This window comes from Girardinichthys multiradiatus, chromosome 20, assembly GCF_021462225.1.
Source record: "Girardinichthys multiradiatus isolate DD_20200921_A chromosome 20, DD_fGirMul_XY1, whole genome shotgun sequence".
In the NCBI taxonomy this organism is placed as follows: domain Eukaryota; kingdom Metazoa; phylum Chordata; class Actinopteri; order Cyprinodontiformes; family Goodeidae; genus Girardinichthys; species Girardinichthys multiradiatus.
The window spans coordinates 10926339-10949438 of record NC_061812.1 but is presented as its reverse complement, the minus strand read 5'-3'; the positions used below and the strand labels follow the sequence as shown (position 1 = coordinate 10949438).

General features: G+C 37.2%; 1 protein-coding gene across 3 annotated transcripts in view; it reads right to left on the bottom strand.

Annotated features, from left to right (window-relative positions):
* The window catches only part of alpl (alkaline phosphatase, biomineralization associated), a 28402-nt gene extending 8002 nt beyond the window's left edge, over nt 1–20400 (bottom strand). The window contains exons 1-9 of one of the 3 annotated variants that reach the window (XM_047347390.1): nt 20245–20400; nt 13278–13443; nt 12270–12389; nt 11134–11249; nt 4750–4924; nt 3499–3674; nt 2811–2951; nt 2610–2679; nt 2358–2492 (exon numbers count right to left, since the gene is read on the bottom strand). In XM_047347390.1, coding sequence (XP_047203346.1) covers nt 2358–2492; nt 2610–2679; nt 2811–2951; nt 3499–3674; nt 4750–4924; nt 11134–11249; nt 12270–12389; nt 13278–13350 — 1006 coding nt within the window. In that variant the 5' untranslated portion in view covers nt 13351–13443; nt 20245–20400. Of the gene's footprint in view, nt 1–2357; nt 2493–2609; nt 2680–2810; nt 2952–3498; nt 3675–4749; nt 4925–9230; nt 9383–11133; nt 11250–12269; nt 12390–13277; nt 13444–16037; nt 16173–20244 lie in introns of those variants that run through there. The other 2 variants (XM_047347391.1, XM_047347392.1) reach the window with 2 other exon arrangements.
* Nucleotides 20401–23100: the final 2700 nt, after the last annotated feature.

Here is a 23100-nt window from a genome sequence, read left to right as displayed (position 1 = left end):
GAAAACTGGCTCAGAGTTTATCAGCTGTTTTTCTTTCTTAGATAAAGCCACTGAAGGAGCTACTACCATTATTGTTTAACTTTTCTTGCCTATAGAAAGAACTCCTAGATGGGTGGTTCCGTGTGTTCTCTCAAATCCCCAGTCGGTCATGGCAGATGGCCGCTCACACTGAGCCTGGTTCTGCTGGAGGTGTCTTCCTGTAATAGGGGAATTTTGCTCTTAAAATATGTATAATTCGATTGAATTGACTTTATAAAGTGCCTTGAGAAGTCATGTGTTGTGAAATGGCACTTTTTCAATTAAAGGAATTGAATAGAATTACTGGACTCTTTAATTAGACTGCCTGTAACTCGTGCAAGCACACCATGTCCCATTTTTCTTGTACGAGACCTGCTGTTGTTAAATTCCTTCACCATGCTCGTTACCATGCACATTGGCCGAACTCAAAACCCCAACATGTCACTTTATCTAAATGAGGTACAAAGATTTCCATTGTGCTACCCCTGATAGTATGCTAAACTAAGCTGAAATAAAACAAGTCTATCTCATTCGTGCAGGTCTAGTGCACTGACGTCAGTCCCAGCCAGGAATGTAATGAGTCAGTCATAAAGCACTGGGTACACCAAACAAATATGACCCTGCTGTCTTTCATTATGAGAAAATGGCAGGATGTACTGATGATTAGCTCTGCATTTTATGCGTTTAGTTCTTTAAAGTGGGATAGTCTGCGCCAAGGTTACATAGATTTTCTGCACAGTGACAAAACAAGTCAATGCACATCAGTTGTTTTTGACACTACCTGTGTGCTTCGTTGTTTTGCGGTGTTTCAGAGGGTTTCTGCAGAAGTTATAGAAGACAAAGCCGTCCAATGTTTGCTGAAGCTACTATGTGTTCTCTACAAAATCAAGTAACAAGTTAAAGAGGAGGAACAGCAGGCAATCTGGTTGCAGCATTCTAAAACATTTTTTATAAGAATGTAAAAAAATAAAATATCTCATGCTACATCACAGTCTAAACAGGAATATGCTGTAGTTATAGGCACTTAGAAATCTAGTGTTTACATACATATGCGTATGAATTAGCATATGCAGATTTCAATCTTTTAAACAAGCCTTGTGGAAAAGTCTTTATCTTAACATTATGTCGAGCTTAAATAATATTTCATCCCACAGATTTTGCTATGACTTCTATGACCCTGAATCTGTTATGAAACTGTTCATTTCATTTCCACTCCATATATCCTGCATGTTAAATAATGCTCTTTAAAGTAAGGATTTCATTCTGTTAGTTTAAAACTAAGATTTTAACTGGATGCATTCTTTTGTTTTCTCATAATGTATGCTGGTGATCTTAAGTTAGCCTTCTCCCTTCAGGCAGTGAGATCTGTCTAGATTTGTTCTGGAACAACATATTTCTCTGAAACTGTAAACAATTGTTTTGAGAATAGTGGAGTTTTCATAAACTTCCTGGTTGCACCGTTGTGTGTGCTAGCTGAAGCTGAGTCAGAAGTAAAAAGAAAGCCAAAAGACTGAGAACCATCACTAAGCGAGTGGCAAGTCCAATAAATCAAGCCTAGAACAACTTGGATAAAATTTGGTTAAAATTGTTTTATTTACCTTTTTTTTCCATCACCATCTGTCAAAAGTTTCACCGTGCTTTATTTTATTTTGCATTCGTGCACTTCTGGAAAAAACTCCATCCATCTTATCCAGCAAGACTGCTTTTAAGAGTTGTTTACAATTGGATTCAGAATTTCGAGTGATGAATAATCAAAGACAATCAGAAGCTAGAGAGATGTTGCCAACCAGTTTAGGGGTGACTGCACAAGCCGAACAACAGCTGTGTGTCAAGATGTTATTCATTAGCAGTGTCAGGGATAACCCTGACCATGCACTTCACCGCCATTAACTCCAGTCTTGATTTACACTGAAAACGCTCTAATCAGTTCCACTGCGAACTCCAGAGGTTCTCTGAGAAGTATGTGCAGGAAATGTGAGATTACGAGATAAAAGCTAGGGATAAATGCATAAGTCAGACCAAAACAATTAATGCTATAGAAGACAGACGTAAATGACAGTTAAAACTGCTTCGAAAAAAAAAAAAAAACTGCTTCGACGCAATATGTTTCAGAATAAAATTCATGTTTTGTTTTTATTATGTGTGTATGTCATGCATAACCATAAATTATTCCATACTATAGACAGCATAGATGTATATATATATATATATATATATATATATATATATATATATATATATATATATATATAGACAGAAAGGCTCCAAAAAAGTCCCTAATCAGCCAAGTAACAGAACCCATCTAAAACACAAGTGCATATTATGAGACAAAAGCTTACCCTCTACAAGGAGGTAAAATCCATTGGGATTCTTCTTTAGGATGTTGATGGCTACATCCACCATTTCTGTCAGTGAAGGATCAGTGTCAGTGTTCCTCTCCAATTCGTAAGACATCTCTACAGGTTCAAAAAGACCTGGGAAAAAAAGCAGCAGTGCAAAAAGAAATTACATATTAAACATAGATAATAGGCATACACCGAATGCAGAAAGTAATGCCTCCTCATTTACACTTCAATGAAAGTGAGCCTTACCCAGCAAGTAATCCACATTGTTTGGGTTCAGGGATAGGAGCTGATTCTTGTTCCATACATAATGGGCCCTCTGTGGAAAAATTGAAAATAAAAAAAATACTTTTAACATTTCAGACAATTTAAATTTCACAATATGAAAATGTAATTGGGCAAATAAGGAAATGAAAAAAAAAGAGAAGAAAAGAAGAAAAAGAAAATTACCTCATTGTTTCTTTTGTTGGTCCATTCCTCCACCAGGTTTCTTCCGTCCTTCCGTGTGCCGTTATGCTTTGACTGAGTCGGATATTCTACATCCGGCATGTTTTTGGGGTACATATATTTCCTTCCCCCACCCATAATCACCTGAAAAGGTCAAAACTAGAAGGTAATTTTAATCCCAGATGTTCATATATAAATTGTGAAAGAAAAACAACAGAAGAAACCCCATTCCAAAAAATAAATTACAAAAGATACCCACATAAATTTCTAAGACAAGACTTAGGGTCATTATTTTTCTTAAAGGCTTAGGGTTTACAATAAAAAAGTAAACTTTCAGTGTTAAAAAAATATAATACATAAATTATAATACAAGGATTAATAGATCTAATAATCTTTAAGGAATTTTTTCTTGGAAGCATTTTTTTCTTGGAAAAATATTAATATATAATATTATTATTATATCAATATATTAATATAATATAAAAATATAATATGCATCCTTGTACACTGCCCTAATAAGTGTATCATAATTAAACAACAACTAGTACAGCTAAAAATTCAAACAACAATTTGTTTACTAATAAAAGAACAAAATGCAATCCATTGGTATTTAGAATTAAAAACCATTTGGATTGCAATTTGAAATATTAATAAATATGTGTTAAAAATCAGTGGCAGGAACTTGGCTTACATCAATATTGGGAATGTTTTCGAAGAGCTGTCTGGCAATATCCTTACAGCCAGACTGCAGGGCATCAGCTGGCATCTCATTGTCGGAGTACCAGTCTCTGTCCACACAGTGGGCGTAGGCAGCACTTGGAGTGGCGTGGTTCACGCGTGTTGTTGTCACGATTCCAACAGACTTTTCTGCAGTGTGGACACACAGAGACTGCTGTCTTAATCAGGGTTCAGTGTTTGAATCAACAACTTGATTGTTTTAACCCTTTGAGTTTAATAAGCTGTATTGCATGTACAATAGGATGCAATGCACACAAAGATGAATGAAGTGAAAGGTTTTTTTAAGGAACGTAAGAAAAAAAGACACATGATGTACTCCTAAGTTTATAATTATAATTTCATATCATACAGCAATATTTCCTCTGCATTGATCAGATTTATTAATACATATTGGTTTCTTCCTGTGTCCTTAATTTTCTTTAGTTTTAGTGTTATGTAACTTCACATCACATGTTCAAACAGATTGAGAAAAGCCTAAATCTATCCTCTGTCTTTTCTGGGTGAATGCGCTGATGGAGCTATTGCTGCTATAATGTTGTGTACCCTATCTTTCTTCTGACTCACAGCCTCTTTGTTTTTCTGTATTTCTTTTCAGCCCTACAATGCTCAGCAAGTCACAACAGAAGGGTGCTCATACGGAGCCTGGTTGTCCTGGACCTTTCGTCCTGTTAACAGGTAGTTGTTCCTTTCCACTGTCACCATATGCTTGCTCAGGAATGAGGTGTGATTGCTGCAAACTGACTGATTGGGGCTTCTTAGAAACATATTTTTTTTTACCAATTGACATTTTATGATATGAATTTGACTGCATTGTTGTTATGAAATTGGGAATTACATCAGAGTGAAGTATGAAAAACCAAAATTTAACAAATGTGTCCAAATTAACAGTCTAATAAAAATGTTTTTGAGTCAAGTGGATTTATATGCCCAATTCTCATTTAGGTCTAAGGTTCAAACGCTGAATATAAAAATGTGCCAAGTAAAAAAGCATGACTACAGGGTTTTTCTTCAAAACTTTGAAGTCAGTGCCTGAAGCAATTAGGTCATTAAGGGAGTATCCACCCCACAGATTAACATGATATATACAGCAATGATTCATTCTCACATTTTAAATTATGACATTTTAACTACATAAAAAGGTATAAAAGAAATGGCCAGAAGAAGAGAAAGATCCCAAGTTAATAAAAAGTTTCAGTCTCCTAACTTGCATCCTTCGCCCATCTGAGGATGGAGGTGACCTCGTTGCCCTTTGTGGTGTTACACTGGGAGCGAACGGCAGCTGCACTCACGCCAACCGTGCCCTCGTTGGCCTTAACCCCGCAGAGGTAAGCTGTGGCTGTGCCCGCGCTGTCTGGCACCTGTGCATTAGTGTTGTAAGTCTGCAGAAACACAAATCAATATGGTAGTAGTATTATTTTTTGTTATCATTAGCTTGTGATAGCCTAGGAAATAAATGTAACATTGTCAGGATCTGTCTGTGTATTCGTTTGTGTTTTGTTTATTTTAAACCTGGTTTAGTCTTTGTTTACCTTCTGTCTGTGTTATAATATTAATTGGTCTCATCCCTCTGACTCCCTGCAGTCTGTTTCCACACCTGTTCCTAGTTTTCCTGGTCTCTCTACCTGGTCTCTCTGTTCATTGGTTTTCCCTGCATTTCCTGTTTGTATTTAAGTTCCTTTGTTGCCTTAGTCCCCTGCTTGTTTGTTTCGTTGATGTCTTGTTAGACAGTATGCCTGATCTTGTCTGGTCCTGTGTCCCTTGATTCTGTCTGCCCTGCCTGGGTTCTGAGTAGAAAGAATAAAACTCAACTTCTTTTCAGTCGTCTAGCTCCTGGCATCTCCTTCTCTGCACTTTGGCCCCAACCACAACCCGCATTCTGACAAACATTGCATTTACTCAACTTAGAATAAGAGAATGTGGTTTTATAGACAGGTGCAGAGTAAAATGTGTAATAATTTCCCTATAATGGCATCACTGCAGTTTTCAGGAAAGACAAAGTAAAGTAGCTTCATACGGAGAGTAATTGTTTCAATGTCAAAAAATAATGCACATTTTATCGTATCAGTATGTATGAGCAAAGCTGGAGTAAAGATATGCAATAGGAAATAGTTTTCTTAACTAAATAATCAAACATTAGCAAGCTAATTCTAAGATTTCTCCAACTCAAGTGTATGTTTGATACATAAGCTTGTTTCACATTAGGTAGCTTACAGATTCCATTGTGTTTTTTTCTTAATGGCTCATACACCTTACTTTTCGCACACGTTTTTCACTTGCATAAAGGGATGTAAATATGTGAAGATTTTAGTGATGATTATTCATAAGTGTTATCAGTATTATCACTGTTTTATTCAAATGTGCTAAAAATACACAAACTCTGCTCTTTTACAGGTGGAAGAGCAGAAAAGGCAGAATTAGGTTTTCCTACAGCATAGATGTTTTGGTCGACATTATTATCAGTAGTGGCAGTAGTGTTTCTCATCATTGCACATATTGACCATGGCACAGAGAATACCCACTGTATTACAAAAAAATCTGTTTTTAACTATAGCGTTTTGTCTTCACAATGAGACCCTGAGTCTTTAAAATTAGGGAAATATTAATAAAGTAACAGTGTTGTGATTATGAATATGAATATATAATTTAATATTAATACTTTAATATTTTATTAAATAATATTTCGGTCTGTTAAGGGTTGTCCTGTGAATACCAGCCCAGTAAGGCGATGGTATTAGGACAAAATAGAAAGGTGTGAGACGAGCTCTGACATTATTGAACAGCAAAACTCTGTACATATATGGAATGAATTCACACAATTTCTTAAAATACAAGAATTTATTAACAAAAATAAGTCAACTCAAGTCAAACATATTTCAATCAACAAACTCTTTACTATGCTAAAACAATCCAACTAAACTACCAAGCAGAATGAAAGAATGATGATTGAAAATCATGACCAAAAGAGTGATGCAACATTACTATGCAATGTTATTTATGTTTGAGAACCAAGGATTATCTTGAAGAATCTGGAAGTGAAGTTAAGTTAGTCTTGAAACTAACTTAGGCAATAATTGACATACCTTTAGACAACCATTCACAATGCAAGATCAGATAAAATATTACTTTAATAAAATAATATTTTAAAGAATGATTTGCTGAATAAAACCAACCTTGTGTATGACCAATTCTCAACGGTGTTTAATTAGCTGCCTTTATTTATTAAAATAATATTTAAAGAAATATTTATTTGAATAAGGACCAAATCTTTGAGAAATGGGCTTAATTGTGTTTACTTAGTTATCAAGTTTTAGCTAAATAATATTTAGGGAAATATTATTTTACTAGATTGAAAACTAACAACCTTTTTGGGTAAATGATCTTAGCAGGCAACCACGTGTTCTTAGCTGTTAGTGGTGTTGGAACCCACAGCCATGGATTTCAACATTAAACTCCGGTACGAACTCTTCTGGAACTTTTCAAAATAAATTGCATTAACCTACTTCTGGCACAACTTAGGAATCGGGGGTAACAGCGGACTTCCCATGATGCCTCTGTCTGCATAAGAGCACCCCCTCTCCAACAAGCCAATCTCTTTCCACACGGCCTCTAGTGGGACCGGTCAGGGGAGGCCCAGCGCGCTGATGTCTCTTTGCTAGCAAACACATAAACTCTTCAACTGGATCCAAGGAAGCCATACAATCATCGATCATATGCAAAGATAAGTACGAATGAAATACTGTCTGTGTAACCGGTATTTTCATTCATGAACGGGGAAATTAAGGTGTAAGAGTTGCCTGTGAAGCAAATTGTCCCAGAGAAGTTCCCTACAGAGACGTGCGGTCTCTATGAAGCCGAGCGGAGCGGTCTCCCAGTCTGGAAGGAAGACAACAGAGACCCCGTCACCGTGCAGTGGCGTTGGCGGACAACAAGCCGTTCTTCATCCACAGCTGGAGGTTAGCGGGAAGCTAACCCTTTTGTTCACAGAACCAACGCACCTTCTGATCAGGAGAAGCTGAGGAGGTTAGCGGGAAGCTAACCCTTTGTTCACTGTGGATACCTTCTTCAAACGTCATCGTCTTTTGGACAACATTCCTCACCACAGTTCATGAGGTTAGGTTTGGGCAGATTAACAGTTAGGATGAAATGATCTAAACGTTTTTCATTTTATGAAGTTTTGTTTGTGTGAAACTTGGATATCTTAGTGCTAGCAGGCTATCTGCAGCACACGTGCCCTGTTCGTGTTCTTTGTATGTTTTTAAAGTTAAGACAAACTTTATTTAAATGGTGATGTTAAACAGAACATTGCTCATAACGCGCCGTCCGCGCTTATGCATTTTAACCCTTTTATTAACCCTGGTATTTTAAAGGTATGTGTTGATTCTGGTGCTAAGCTATTAGCTTCTTTGTTAGCTCAACTGCTAACTGGTAAGAACACGTGCTTGCTACTAAAGAGTATTCAACAGAAAGGTTGTTGGTTTTCAAGCTATTGAATAATAGTCCCTAAACATCATTTGCTAGATTTGATAACTAAGTAAACACCATTAAGCCCCATTTCTCCAGAAAGATTTGGCTCGTTTCCAAAATATCCCTTTAATAATATTTCTTCAAATATTATTTTAATAAATAAAGGCAGCTAATTAGACACCGTTGAGAATTAGTCATCCGCAAGGTTGGCTTTATTCAGCAGATCATTCTTTAAAATATTATTTCATTAAAATAATATTTTATCTGATCTTGCATTGTGAAGGGTTGTCTAAATGTTCCTGATTATTGCCTAAGTTGGTTCCAAGACTAACTTAACTTAATTTCCAGATTCTTCAAGATAATCCTTGGTTCTCAAACATAAACACCGCATGGTAATGTTGCATCACTCTTTTGGTCATAATTTCCAATCATCTTTAATCAACTTGTTTATATTGTACATAGCCTATTAGTCTTCCTTATTCTTTCATTCTGCTTGGTAGGTTAGTTGGATTGTTTTAGCATAGTAAAGAGTTTTTTGATTGAAATATGTTTGACTTTGAGTTGACTTATTTTTGTTAATAAATTCTTGTATTATAGGAAATTGTATGATTTCATTCCATGTGTGTGCAGAGTTTTGCTGTTCAATAATGTCAGAGCTCGTCTCACACCTTTCTATTTTGTCCTAATACCATCGCCTTACTGGGCTGGTATTCACAGGACAACCCTTAACAGACTGAAATATTATTTAATAAAATATTAAAATATTAATATTAAATAATATTCTCAGATTCATAATTCCAACAGCGGTTAAAGCTAACAAAAGAAGCTTATAGCTTATCAGCAGTATCAAACACACACCTTTTAAAATACCATTAATAAAAGGGTTAAAATGTATAAGCGTGGACGACGCATTATGGCTGACCTTCTGTGTTCAAAATCACCCTTTAAATAAAGTTTGTCTTAACTTTAAAAAAAACAAACACAGAACACTCAAACTGAGCACATGTGCTGAGCAGATAATCTGCGAGCACTAAGATGGCTGAGTTTCAACACAAACAAAACCAAATGTCATAAAACTAAAAATGTTTAGATTATTTCATTGTAAACTACTTCTCTCTGCCCAAAACACAGCCTTTTATGTGAACCGTGCTGAGGAAAAGTTGTCCAGGGCAACTAAGTTGAAGAAAACATCCACAGTGAACAAAGGGTTAACTTGCTAACCCCCGTAGCTATGGGGTGGGGCGGTTCGATCTGTCGGCCGGCCAAACTGCATGTTACTGCTGTAGCCATGGTGATGCGGTCCCGTTGTCCTTCCTTCAGACTCGGAAAACTGCTCCACTCGGCGTTGTAGAGACAGGGTCTCTGCTGGCAACTCTCTGGAACACAGTTTGCTTCTGTAGACCTCAGAGAGAAAAGTCAAGCAACGCTTGTACCTTAATTACCCCGTTCATGAATGAATACCGAATACACAAACAGCAATTCATTCCTACTTAACTTAGTGCATATGATCGCGTGATTGTATGACACTCCTGGATCCAGTTTGAAGAGTTATGTCTGTTTGCCCGCAAAGAGACATTAGCGCGCTGTGTCCCTCCGTCCAGTTCCGCTGGGGACCTGCGTGGAAGAGGTCAGTTTGTTGCAAAAGCGGGGTTTTTATTCGGACAGTGACGTCACAGGAAGTCCGCTATTATTCCCTGTTCCTGGCTGTGCTGGAAGCAGGTTAATGCGATTTATTTTGAAAGTTCCAGAAAAGTTCTTACTGGCCCATCATGTTGTACCCATGGCTGTGGTCCCAACAACAGTAATTCTATGAAATAATCACAGGACCAATAGAGATTTAGTAAACAGCTGACATTTTCAGCTGCTGTATTTTAAACTGTACAGGTGTAACTGTGTAACCATTCTTAGTGCACAAACCATCGTTTCTAGTAAATTTACAAGCGATGATTAACAAGTTAATTAAATGTTATCAGGGGCAAATTTCACTTACAGCAGCCTGAACTCAAAATGCATGCAGCATTCTGTCTGTTGCGTTTTTAAGAGTGGGGAAAATACTTTATACCTTTGGTATTCACCTGTAGACCTTTACAAGATGTATACTTTGTATGCAGAGATAGAGAATACATTTGTTTTGACTAAAACTAGACTAAAACCTTTTTGGGTTTTCGTTGAATAAATCGGGACTAAAACGATCACATAAAAATGACTAAATGTGAATAAAATTAATAAGCAATTTGTCCAAAAGACTAAGACAAAAACTTAGATGGCTGCCAAAAACAGCACTGCTTCTGGCAATTTTAAAGAAATCTGAAAAGGAAAAACAGACCATTCTGAAGACTGCGCACATTCACATGAAAATTACTTGCTTAGCAGTCAATGCCAAGCAGCTGCTGCTTCCTTCTTTACGGAGTGAGGACAAAAACAGCTCCTCAGGTCCTTCCTTGTGCAGTCGTAAAGCCAAAATATATCCCCCAGCAGAATACAAAGACTTGATGCTTTTAGGTTCTGTACCTCTGAGATGCTGCATTCACTGACAATCAAAAACAATCTTCTAATATTGCTTCAATCATGTAGGGTTGGTCGGTAATTTTATTTTATAATGGTAATATTAGCCATCTGTATTTGCCATGATAGATAGACAGACAGACAGACAGACAGACAGACAGACAGACAGACAGACAGACAGACAGACAGATAGATAGATAGATAGATAGATAGATAGATAGATAGATAGATAGATAGATAGATAGATAGATAGATAGATAGATAGATAGATAGATAGATAGATAGATAGATAGATAGATAGATAGATAGATAGATAGATAGATAGATAGATAGATAGATAGATAGATAGATAGATAGATAGATAGATAGATAGATAGATAGATAGATAGATAGATAGATAGATAGATAGATAGATAGATAGATAGATAGATAGATAGATGGATGGATGATTCTGACAGGTAAATAATAATGATAAATAGTCTTATCATGTCTGTTACAGAATATGTTGCTGGTAAAATCTGATACACTGCATGGCCAGAATTATGGTCACATGTTGAGTAAAGCCATTACTTTACCCCATGAGATCAATATATTGCACAGTATTGCATGACAGTCTGACCTTGGCCAAAGAGACAAAAGGGAACTTGTCCATCTCCAACTGTGTCTCTTCTCCGCTGTGTCCGCTCAGCTGACCCTTCAGTATCCGAGCTGCCGTCACCGTGGGGACGCCCATCCCTGAACACCAAAAGTAGGTTGACTTATAGGATTGGTTTTCCCTTAGTAGGGACAGGGAAAACATAAACACAGGTTCATAAACATTCAAGCTTCTCACTCTGTTTTATTACTCTCAGTTGGCAACACATGACCATGTTTCACTGACATCTTACAGCAAGCTCACTGCTGTCAGGCAAAATATTTTCCTTGATTCGTGTTGCCTGAAAGGACTGGAAAAAGCATGGGAGACAGGGTTCTCCTCGGATGTCTTTAACAACAAAAAAAACAGGCAAAAACCAGATAATGTATTGTGTATACAGTACGTGTTTAGGCTCAAAGAGGTGGGCATTTAAGAGACTTTGTTGAAATAAACTGTTAAAGCTATGCTGAAGTTAATGACATATTTTACACAGAACAAAAAGCAAATGCATAGCTCCTTAAATGTAACTCCAAAGCTAGTTTGATCTGTAGGTATTTCATGTATATTTCAAGCTCTATGTGTTATACAAAAGCCAAGGCCTACAATGGAATCTTTTTAAACATTTTTGAAATTAAGTCCCAGTATCAATTGAACTCTATAAAGCAGACAATGCTGGATGAACATATTCCACTTAGACAAGTTTGCACATTTTCTCTGGTATTCTGAAACTGGGTTAATGTGACCATGAATGAAACAATAAGCAAGAATGCCATGCTGTGAATGAAGGGTAGAAAGGCAGCAGAGGCCCGATGAATGAAGAATGTTGTTGTAGAACCAGAGAGCATCCTTACATAAACAGAAGCCCAGCAATTTGATGGCAGTTCAGCAGCTTTGCTCGCTACTAGTTATTCAACTCAAGTGAACCCCGCCTTGTAGAAAACATCTCCCTCATCCTCCAAAGCTGAATCCCTTCAATCTTTTCACCCTTCATTGGAAAGTTCAGAACATCTTTGACTCTTCCGAGGTAAAGAGTGCAAAATAAAACTGGATACTTGGTGTCATATTTCTAAAAATCTAATCCATTCACAGCTGTTATTCACATTCAAATTTTCATGGCTTACCATCTCCGAGGAAGAGGATGAGATTCTTTGCTTTGTTTTTATTGAGATTTTGCAGAGTCATGGCGTTGTTCAAGGTCTGCTGAGCCCACCTGTTCCAGAAGTTGGGATCTTTCTCTTGTTCTGAGAAATTTAGTAATGTATGTAAGTAAAGTCTGCTTAGATTTTTACAAAGGTAAGTCACAGAAATAACAGATGATGGTTGGTCTGAAAAAATGCTAATGTGGAGACCTTTGTGACCTCATATTCACTTTATCCGTGAAAAATCAAACTGTTCAGGAAATATTTGATTCTTGATCTAACATGAGAGGAAACCAAATACTGAATAGTTGTTCAGATGAAACATTACATTTTAAGAACTAATTTACTACTTGAGAACAGACATACTTCAAACAGACATCAAATTCACTACTAAAGTCCTGAACTCCTTTTTTTAAACTTAGAGAAGGCTCTTGAATTCAGTCAGCAACAGTGCAACAACTTCAAAGGCCGCAGAGCTGCCTTTGGATCAAGAAAGAAGATATGCTTTAGAAAATGCCTACGTATGGAAATTGACATTATCACTAAGCCACAAAAATGTAAAAACCTTAAAACTGTTAACTGATGCTGATGTTGCTAACGTTGTTGCAAAAAATCACAGCCACAGTCTAAGGAGCTCCACAAAACCTGAGGTATTTACAAAAAAACACTCAATTTACGACCTCGATTATAACAAAGTCATAGTGCCGGAGATAAGACACAACATTTCAAAAGGGAGGATCATATTCTAAAATTAGACTGGTTGGACTTTCTGTTAACAGGATTTCCAGTTTTTGTTATAGTATTTAACCAATGAATTCCTGTTATTTACTGTGGTGCCACCAAACTGGGTTCAGCAGCCAAAATATCCAGTGTTTTAACAACAGGATGTGAACAAAAATCTACTTCCTTAAAAGGTTAGAAAAAAAAACTTCTCCAATCCTAAAAATTTGTTTTTGAAGCCCAGTATTTGTTAAACGCTCAGTAACTCACCAGGGAATTGTGGCTTCCCCATGCATCCAAAGATCAGACAGGAGCAAGCGATGAGCAGGCCTGACGTCTTCATGTTGTGATCTGAGTGCGGCTGATGCGTAACTCTAGATAACCATAAAATGCCACTTCGGGAAGCTGTGGAAGTCTGTCTGCAGCTGCGTCACAGCTGCAAGAGAATAAGAAGAGGCTAGTACTTAAATGTGTCATCTTCATATACACTGACTCTGACACACTGGTTTAATATTTATTTACTCCATGATGATTTGACCAGAGACACTTATGACAAGCAAATTGCTCAGCGCTTGTGTATTATTTTGCATGGCCAACATTCTCCTCAAGTTAAAAGTAGTTTTCTTATGTCAGAAACAGAACCACCTTTAATTCATAGAACATACCGCATATAATTTAAAAAACATTTATTGCACATTTTTCAATTTATTTTATATTATTTGCTCTAATTCACAGAGTCAAAAGGACATATACATATTTTAGTAATTCAACGCAACGAGTGAAACTCATATATTATAGAGATGCATTACACAGTGAGATATTTCATTTATATATAGTTTTTAAATATCTTTATTCAAATTTTAAATATTTGTATATTGAGAGCAAAGTGAAACCGAATTCCAATTCCTTGTTATTCCTTCCCAATAAAGCTGACTCTGAATTTTATATTTATTTTTGATAACTTTGGCTTACAGCTAATGAAACTTCAATTCAGAGATTTATAAGGTTACACAAGACTGATTTTAAAAAATGTCACAAATTTGATTTCAAAACAGAAATGTAACAAAAAAAATAATTTATATAGCAGTAGTTTCGGTTTTTGAATTGCTAAATTACAATTTTTTAAGAATGCCTTTTATTGAGCTCCAACAACATGTTTGATTTAATGTTAGCAAAAATAAGCTTGTCGCATATTTCTGGACACTCGTCTTGGCAGAATTGTCATTTAAATTGGCTACTTTTCTGTGAAACATCTGTCAAATAAATATGACCTTTAAATTTTCAACAGGTTTGAGGTCAGGCCTTTAGGGAGAGCATTCTGAGCTTAATATTAGAATGCTTTATCTATTCCAAAACTCTTTGGTGATGTGTTTAGAATTATTGTGCTGTTGGAGCAGCAACATGTTTCAAACTGTTTCAAACTACTACCCTCAGATGAAAGGAATTCAGCTAGGTTGTGCAGAACCACTGCAAGCTACGGAAACACTGCAGCCACAATAAAACAAGTTTTTCATCGCCTTCGACTGAAAGGATGCTAATCACGAAAGATGAATCTGCTCCAAAATCTGCATGTTCACTCTGTAGCTGCCCACATAGACAAGCCAAATGCCTTCTGCCTATAGTCAGATGAGACACAAATTGAGTTGTTTAGACACAATGACTAGAACTATTTTAGGAGAAGTAAAGGTGTGATTTTCAAATGCAAGAACACAGTTTTAAATGCACCAAGCCCCATGTGGGTAGCATCATGCTGTGGGTCAGTTACGTTGATTGGTTTGGGTGCACTGCACAATGGCAGTGGAATAATGAAAATGGAAAACTATCTCCAGGTTCTTTGGCTTCACCTCAAATCAACAGTTAAATGCCTTAAACGGAAAAACATCAACGTACCAACAGGTCAATAAATACATATGAAAAATGGTTTTGGACTGAATACAGCAGATTTAAATAACCTTTTGGGGTGCCCCAATATAAAAACTGTTGTTTTTGGACTCTGCTTAAAAGCTGGATGGGTGGCCAGTTTGTTAACAAACAGTGTGGTTTTTCCAAAACTCGATATAAGGGTGTTTATATACATTTGAGTATGTATGTATAATCATGAACTTGTGTGTGTGTGTGTGTATGTATTTATTAAAGTTGTACATACTGCATCAGCCCACCCTGTAAAAAGAACAGTTTAAATAAAACATTAAAAGCTCAAATCAATATGACAAACATGCTCATGATGAGTGTATGTGAACTTCTGATTTGAACGCTATGGGAGCCGGGAGGAGCAAAAGACACAGGCTAAATATTACCACCTGTATCAAAAAGAAAACACATCATCAAAAACTAAATCAGAAAATCCACTTGGGGAGAAACAACAGAACCGCTTTGTAAAGTTGAGCTTGAGGCCCAGCTGCACACAGTTGTGGCCACAACAGGGGCCCTTATAGGGTCCTGGCCTGCCAGGCTTTCATCTATAATTATTTACACCTCCTCCTTTCTTCCCTGTGCTTATGGTCAAGGTCATTTTAATGGGATTGAGCTCCAGAGCACTGAGAGGTTTAAGGGCCCTAACAAAGCCGATTAACACCAAATGATTGACTGGTCACTTATATCCCTGGAAAATAATAAAAAGCGTGTAGATATGAATTCTTTTAAGACAAACTCTTTTGCTCAGGTCTGATTAGAATCCTCCTGGGTCTGTTTGTAACTTTTTAAGGTGTTGCATGTAATCCTCTACGATGCCAGACTTGTCACTAACAGGACAAGTTCTCCATTATATGGTTAGATCACTGCATAATCAGTGTATTTCTCACCAATCTCTGCTCTGGTTTGTACTATACTGTATACTTCTCCACTTTATGGGTGGCTCTAATAAAACTTAGAACTAAACTAATCAGAGACTTGTCAGCACTTTCCACAGCCTAACCCAAACTGGGAACAGCGCCAAGCTCCTGTTGGTTTATTGATAAACAAGCATGTTGGAAAAAACAAGACCTATGAGAATATTACAGCATTAATGCCAGGATGTTTCCTTTACCATACCTTAGTTTCACATTGTCAGTCATATCAACAGTACCAGGCCTCAAAAGCGTCCAGGTCCACCTAGAGGCAACGATCCGGCCAGTCTGCAGGTAAAGTAGCAAAGAAGAGCTAAAACTGCCACCAGAAGAGCTCCAGACAACAGTGTGGTCAGCAACACATGAAGCCCCTCTTCAGACATGGCTTCAATGTGGCCAAAATGGTGTGTGAAAAGTTAAACATTTCCAGCTCTTCAGTGACTTGACGGAGATCCCCTCAGGCTCTAATTGCCAGCAGGTAGTTGTTCCAATGCATGGATTAGGATTTTAAAATGATCCAAGTCGATGAGGGAACAAACGAGGGCTTACCTTCATGCAGCTCAATCAAAATGAGGGAATGAATGTGTCTTTATACCCCATCCTGCCAAGATTTCTTTTTCTAACCACCACGGCTTGCAAAACGCAGGAACCTAGCCCCAATTTTTTTTAATAATATCTTTATTAGATTTTCTGGCATGTGCAAAGATAAGAAACAAAAGAAAACAACATGGCAACAAAAACAAATCTCACACTACTTGTAATGTGACATACCCAGTACCATTACACATACACATAAGGAAACACAGTCCCATTACATTTGACAGGGATGCAGCTCATACATATCAGCAGAAAAAAAGCCTATGCTCTTTTAAAAAAAGAAAATGAAAGAGTATCTCCAACCTTACACTCCAAAAATATTAGTTAGCCACATTTCCCCATTCTCATCTAGCATCCCTTTTAATACCATGTATGTGAGTCTTTTACCTACATATTTAAAGAAATTATTCCAGATCCTACAAAAATCATCCATCATACATTTGAATCTGTATGTTAGGTATTTCATTGGTAGCAAGTCGAAAATCACTTTCTGCTAACTCCTAATGGTAGGTGGAGCATTATCAATCCATCTAAGCAAGATTTTGAGCAGCATTGTAAGAATACTAAGCAACCTTCTTTGATAAGACCCTTTAATATGACGATTGGACAAACCGAGAAGCAGAACATGAGGGTCAGCATCAAGCTAGGCATTAAAAATCAAATTAAGTTTGCTAACAGTTTTTCCCCAGTACTTCTCAACAAGGGTGCATGTCCAGATACATTGCCTAAAGCTTACCACCTCTACATGTCATTTGGAACACTTTTTAGGCAAACTTTACTTCATCCTGTGTCTAATGTGGTGTAATATGCAAGAGATGTAAAATAAATTCTAAGCTGGATCTCTTTAGTTCTGTTACATATGGAGATCTCTCTAGCCAACCGCCATAGTTCCAGCCATGTTTATTCATCTATTTTAAGATTGAAATCAGCTTTCCATTGGCCCGACCGAGAACTGTTTTCTTGCCTCTTGTAAGAAGTAACTGTTACATCTGTGAAGTCTCACAGTCAAAGTCATGCCTGCTCTGATTCTGAATAAAGCTGCGAATTTCCAGATATCTGAGGAAATTACTGCTGGGAAGATCATATTTCTGTCATATTTGTTCAAATGTAACATCACCCCTTTATCAAATAAATTTATTGTAATTAAGATGTTAATTGTCTCCGACATTCATAGTTTTCTTTGGGTCCAGGGCAAATAAAAGATTTCAGAGGCCACAACCTGCCTGCAATCATCAATTCCATATCTATCAAAACCGACTCTAAGGTCATTATTCATCCACTCAGCTATGTATCGCAGCTGTGCAGCCAGAATATACAATCTAACATTTGGGATGGCTAAGCCTCCCTGCTCTACAGGCATTTGCAACTTGGTCATTTTTAGTCATGGTTTCTTTCTGTTCTAAATAAATGTGGGGGTCCAGCTGTTCACCCTTTTAATTATTTTAATTATTAAATAAAATAGGAACCATTTGAAAGTGATAAAAAGACTTGGAAGAATATTCATTTTGAGAAAAGCAATTCTACCCATCATTGACCTTGGAAGAGCTATCCATCTGTTCAAGTCGTCACACATTTGCCTTAACAGGGGTTCAAAGTTGGCCTACACTGCTTCTAGTGATGGAGTGATAGAAATGCCAAGGTAAGTATAGCCAGTGGGTGACCAATTGAATAGACAAGAGATAGACTGAAAGGAGTTACCTAGTGGCATGAATTCAGAAAAATGTATTTTATACCCTGAAAATTTACTAAATTGACTTTACGTCCAATTGATTACGTCTAAAACAGCTGGTATAGATTTTGTTGGGTTACTTATAAAAAGCACTATATCATCCGCATATCAGGCAATTTCATGATCTTTCCCACCAACTGAAATTCCAGTGATATTTGGGCTATTCCTTATAGCTTCTGCAAGGGGCTTGATCACAATAGCAAATAATAACAGGGATAAAGGGCACCCCTGCCTGGTACTTCTGTCCAAAGCAAAGTAGGATAAAAGCTATCCACTGATCCAAACAGCCGCCTGTGGTTTATAACAAAACAGTCTTACCCAGCTGCTGAAGGCATCCCCAAGCCTAAAGACTTTTAGGGTGGAGAAGAGAAAGAGCCATTCCACCCTGTGAAAGGCTTTTTACTTCCTCATCTAGACTTATTACTATACTGGCCAACATCTTCTGATGCCACAACTGAATTACATTTAACAATCTTCACATGTTGTTGCAGGTGTCCCTGCCAATAATGAACCTTGTCTCATCAGTGTTGATAATGGAGGGTAAAACCTCCTCAAGGTGCAATGCTAATATTTAAGAAAATGTTTTAATTCGACATTTAAAAGACTGATAGGTTGATATAAAGAACATTCATCAGCTGGTTTCCTTTTTTTAAGTATGAGGTTATTAATTAAGCAGGCTTAGGTAGCAGTTCAAATCCCCACCTACAATACAACATTCAGTTTCAAGCCCAGCAAACTCAAGGAATGCCTTTGTTACAAAATCATTGGGGTGATTTGATTCCCCCACAACAGACCCTAATTATAATGTATTGTTCGCCACTGTCATTAACACAGGATTCAAGTTTAAAAGGAAATTTCTTATTTATCAGGATACATACAGTTTCATGTGTGGGATGAGAAAAAAGTCTGACCCACCTAGTCCCACCTAAATTCAAGATGCTCAAATTGCCACAATCTTCTTTCTTTTTGCCAGGTGATGTACATTGCAAGTACAGAATATAATACTAGGAATATTCATAGTTAAATTAAGTACAAACCATATCTTAAAGTGTTGTCACTCATCACTGTTGCATATTTATCATTATCCATAATCCTTAATCCTACATGTCTTTGAACAGCATAAGTAGTATATCAACGGGACTTAGCGTGCTGATTACTTGTAGCAAAACTGTGGCCATTACTGGAACAAAACTATTTACAAAGACTAACACTAGGTCCTTCACAAACTATTCTAGAACCTCGAAACTTAAGCCCACACCGTAGAGTAAGTTCAAACCCTCCTTCCAGGTGGAGGACCCCTGCCTGGCCCTAAATGCAAGCATACTCCTTACTTCTCTGGCACAGTGAATTGTAATAGGGATGGATGGAAATATAGACAATGTCTCAACTACTCACAGGTAACAATGATAATAACTATTATATAAATCTAACAGGAAAATAGAATTAAATAGAAGGAAATAACCCATTTGGTCGGGCATCAGTTCTGATGGCAGTGAGAATAATCATGCTACCAAAAACAATGGAAATAAAGTAAACCCCCCAAAGAAAAAAGAACAAAAAACAACGTTCAGACCTGTCTCATATGAGCCATTAAAAGCATCTCGTGGACTTCAGGTTTCCATAACCTGGCCCCACTTTTTAATAAGCAACTTGTTTTGCTTCCCACATCCTGCCTCTAGGATGCACAGAATTACTAAAAATATAACAGGATTCACCACAGGATGAGGCTCAATTCCGTTTTCATCATACTCTTTATAAGGTTTAAGAGAACATCACACAATAAAATGACTCCGTATGACTTTGATTTTCAACATTTTAAACAAGAAAAGTACTCACAAAAGATAAACACTTTAAAAACGCGCACATATGATAAAACTATGATCATTTCTGTGCATCAGTTGACCAAAACCCTCTTTAAAACAAAGCCAAAACCGCTTCCTTAGCGCTCCTATAATAAATGGCAACAACATAAGTGCGCAGGAAAAGATGATCATAAAGCACACATTTATTCATCGCATCTCTCCGGCAGCGTGGCAAAACCGGTAATCTGTTGCAAAACCACAAAAAGTTCATCAGTTTGACTTACTACGCGGGGGCTTTCTGTGGCACAAATCTACATCCAACTCGTCCCGCAGTCCACTCAGCTCTCTTCACCTTAAAATATGAATCCTTTGCCCCGGATTCACGCTCCTTTTTATAAGGCCGCACTTGTCCTGATCTCAGAATAGAGGTCTGTAACCCACGAGGGAGGAGAGAGAGAAAAAGCCCTTTGGAAATAACGATTTAATGCTGCTGTGGGAATTTGGACCAAGAGCGCCACTTGCCTGTGGACCCATGCGCTGCATCCAAAACAGACAGCCATGGTGGTCACACTTGGAGTAAACTGCTCCACATTAACGTACCCGAACCCCCATGCTGTGATGACACCTCGCCAGGCTGAGAATCTGAATCCTTTCTTTTGTAGGTTTGATTACCAGCCTTTCATACCTCACTCTTACAAAAAGGGCGACCTGGATCTCCCACAAATAACTCTAAAAGCCCTTCCTGTCTCCCATTAAAGATCACAGAGGAAGATGTTAATAGGGTCTTCCAGTGTTTGAATGGAAAGAAAGCTCTGGGTCCTGTCAAAATAAGGTGAGATCTTTCCATGTAATCCATGCAACATTTAGTAACTGCTCACAGTTAACTCCATAAAAGTTATAATAAATATCCTTATATCCTTATTTGTAATCCATGCAATAATTATTAAAACACACAGTTGAAGCAGTGAGGAGTGAAACAAGCATGTTCTCATATTCTGGAGCTGAGAGACTGGAGAGGCCTGTGTGGAGCCACGTATTATTTGCCACATGTTATCTATCTTATCTTTTGCAAAAATATAAACAAGTATATCCAAAGAAATTATGTATGATGATTTTATATTCTTTCACATGTATTGAATAAAATTAGTAATCTTTGATTAACAAGTTAAAAGATGTATGATTGAAATGTGGTTAAGAACTGAGAATTAGAGAAAAAACATTAAGGTTTGACATTCTCAATCAGCTATATATGAAAGAAATATAACATTAATCATTTGTAAAGCATGAATAAAAAGAATGAAGTGATGGTTTTGTAACTGTGTTTTAAAGTGAATGCTGAAAGCTGAAGAATGAAATGTGTAATACTGTGTAAAGTTTAAAACTGAGCAGATTAGGGAAAGAACTGGGGGATGACAAGGAAGGATGAGAGCCAGCTGCATGCTGACAGCAACGGGAGGATATGACTACAGACCAGCGTGGCTATTATTAGCATCTCCAAGGCTGAGAAGCAGAATCAGTAGGTCACAATAACCATGACTAAAGTATTGAGCAATAATCAAGAAGCTGAGCTGAATAGGTTGCGCAATAACTAAGAAGCCTAATAAGGGCCTGACCGGTGAAGGCATCAAGCGCTATAAAAACAATGATGAGAGCAGAAACGGGGTTGTTTCCTCGCAGAAGACCAGAACAAGTTCGGACGGAGAAAATAAGCTTGGATGGAAAAGGAACAGAGACACAGCCCCACTGATCGACTGCATTAAAAAGAGGATCCTCGTAGTCATATCCTCCCGTTGCTGTCAGCATGCAGCTGGCTCTCATCCCTCCTTGTCATCCTACAGTTCTTTCCCTAATCTGCTCAGTTTTAAACTTTACACAGTATTACACATTTCATTCTTCAGCTTTCAGCATTCACTTTAAAACACCGTTGCAAAACCATCACTTCATTCTTTTTATTCATGCTTTACAAATGATTAATGTTATATTTCTTTCATATATAGCTGATTGAGAATGTAAATGGTAAAAGGGACTGAACTTATATAGTGCTTTTCCAGTCATACACACCTCTCAAAGCTCTCAAAGCGCTTTAAACTAGAGCCACATTCACCCAATCACACTCACTAACGCTCACACATTCATACACCAATACGCAGATCAGTAGGCAACTTGAGATTAAGTGCCTCACCCAGGGGCACATCCCAGGAGGAAGCTGGAATCAAACCCACAAGCTTCTGTTTGCAAGACGACTACTCTTCCTACTGAGCCACAGTCACCTGTCAAACCTTAAAGTTTTTCCTCTAATTCTCAGTTCTTCACCACATTTCAATCATACATCTTTTAACTTGTTAATCTAAGACTACTAATTTTATTCAATACATGTGTGTGGTGGATGCTTCTACCACCACCACAAAGTGTTAGTCTTGTTTCATTGTTTTACATTTATTAGTTTCAGATGACACTATACATAAGTTTAAGTTATTTTATTTAGACAGATATTTTCTAATGGGTGCACACTTTAAGATTTGTCTGAATGGTTTACTTATACTTGTTTTTTTTATCTTTGAGGTTCTGCAAATGCAGACCAGCTGGAGGTGGAAGCCAGGAAGAGACCATTATTCCAAAAGACTGAGGGGGGGACTTAACTTCTTAACTTGTTAAAGTTGTTAGTTATTTTGTCACTGTAGTATTCACTTATTTGTGTTAAGTTAAAGATTAATTTGTGTCATTTATGTTTGTTAATTAGTTTGTATGTATTTTTCTCATTTGTTGTTATGTTGTGCCTTCCCCATTTGAGTCTAGGTTATTCCACCCCTATTTAAGTAGTCTTTGTTTTTTGGTCTGGAGGTCAGTTTGTTTGAGTTTTGTTGCTGTTCAGTTGACCTCAGCTGGGTTGGGCCCAAACTCATGTCATTTATTATCTGAGTTATTTTTGTATTGAAGTTTACCTTTTGTTAACTATTTTTGACAGTATTAAATTGAAGTTTTTCCAATTTTTGAACACCTTTTGTCCTTGCTTAAGTCTGGTCCACCACAATGTGAAAGAATATAAAATCATCATACATAATTTCTTTGGATATACTTGTTTATATTTTTGCAAAAGATAAGACAGATAACATGTGACAGATAATACGTGTCTCCACACA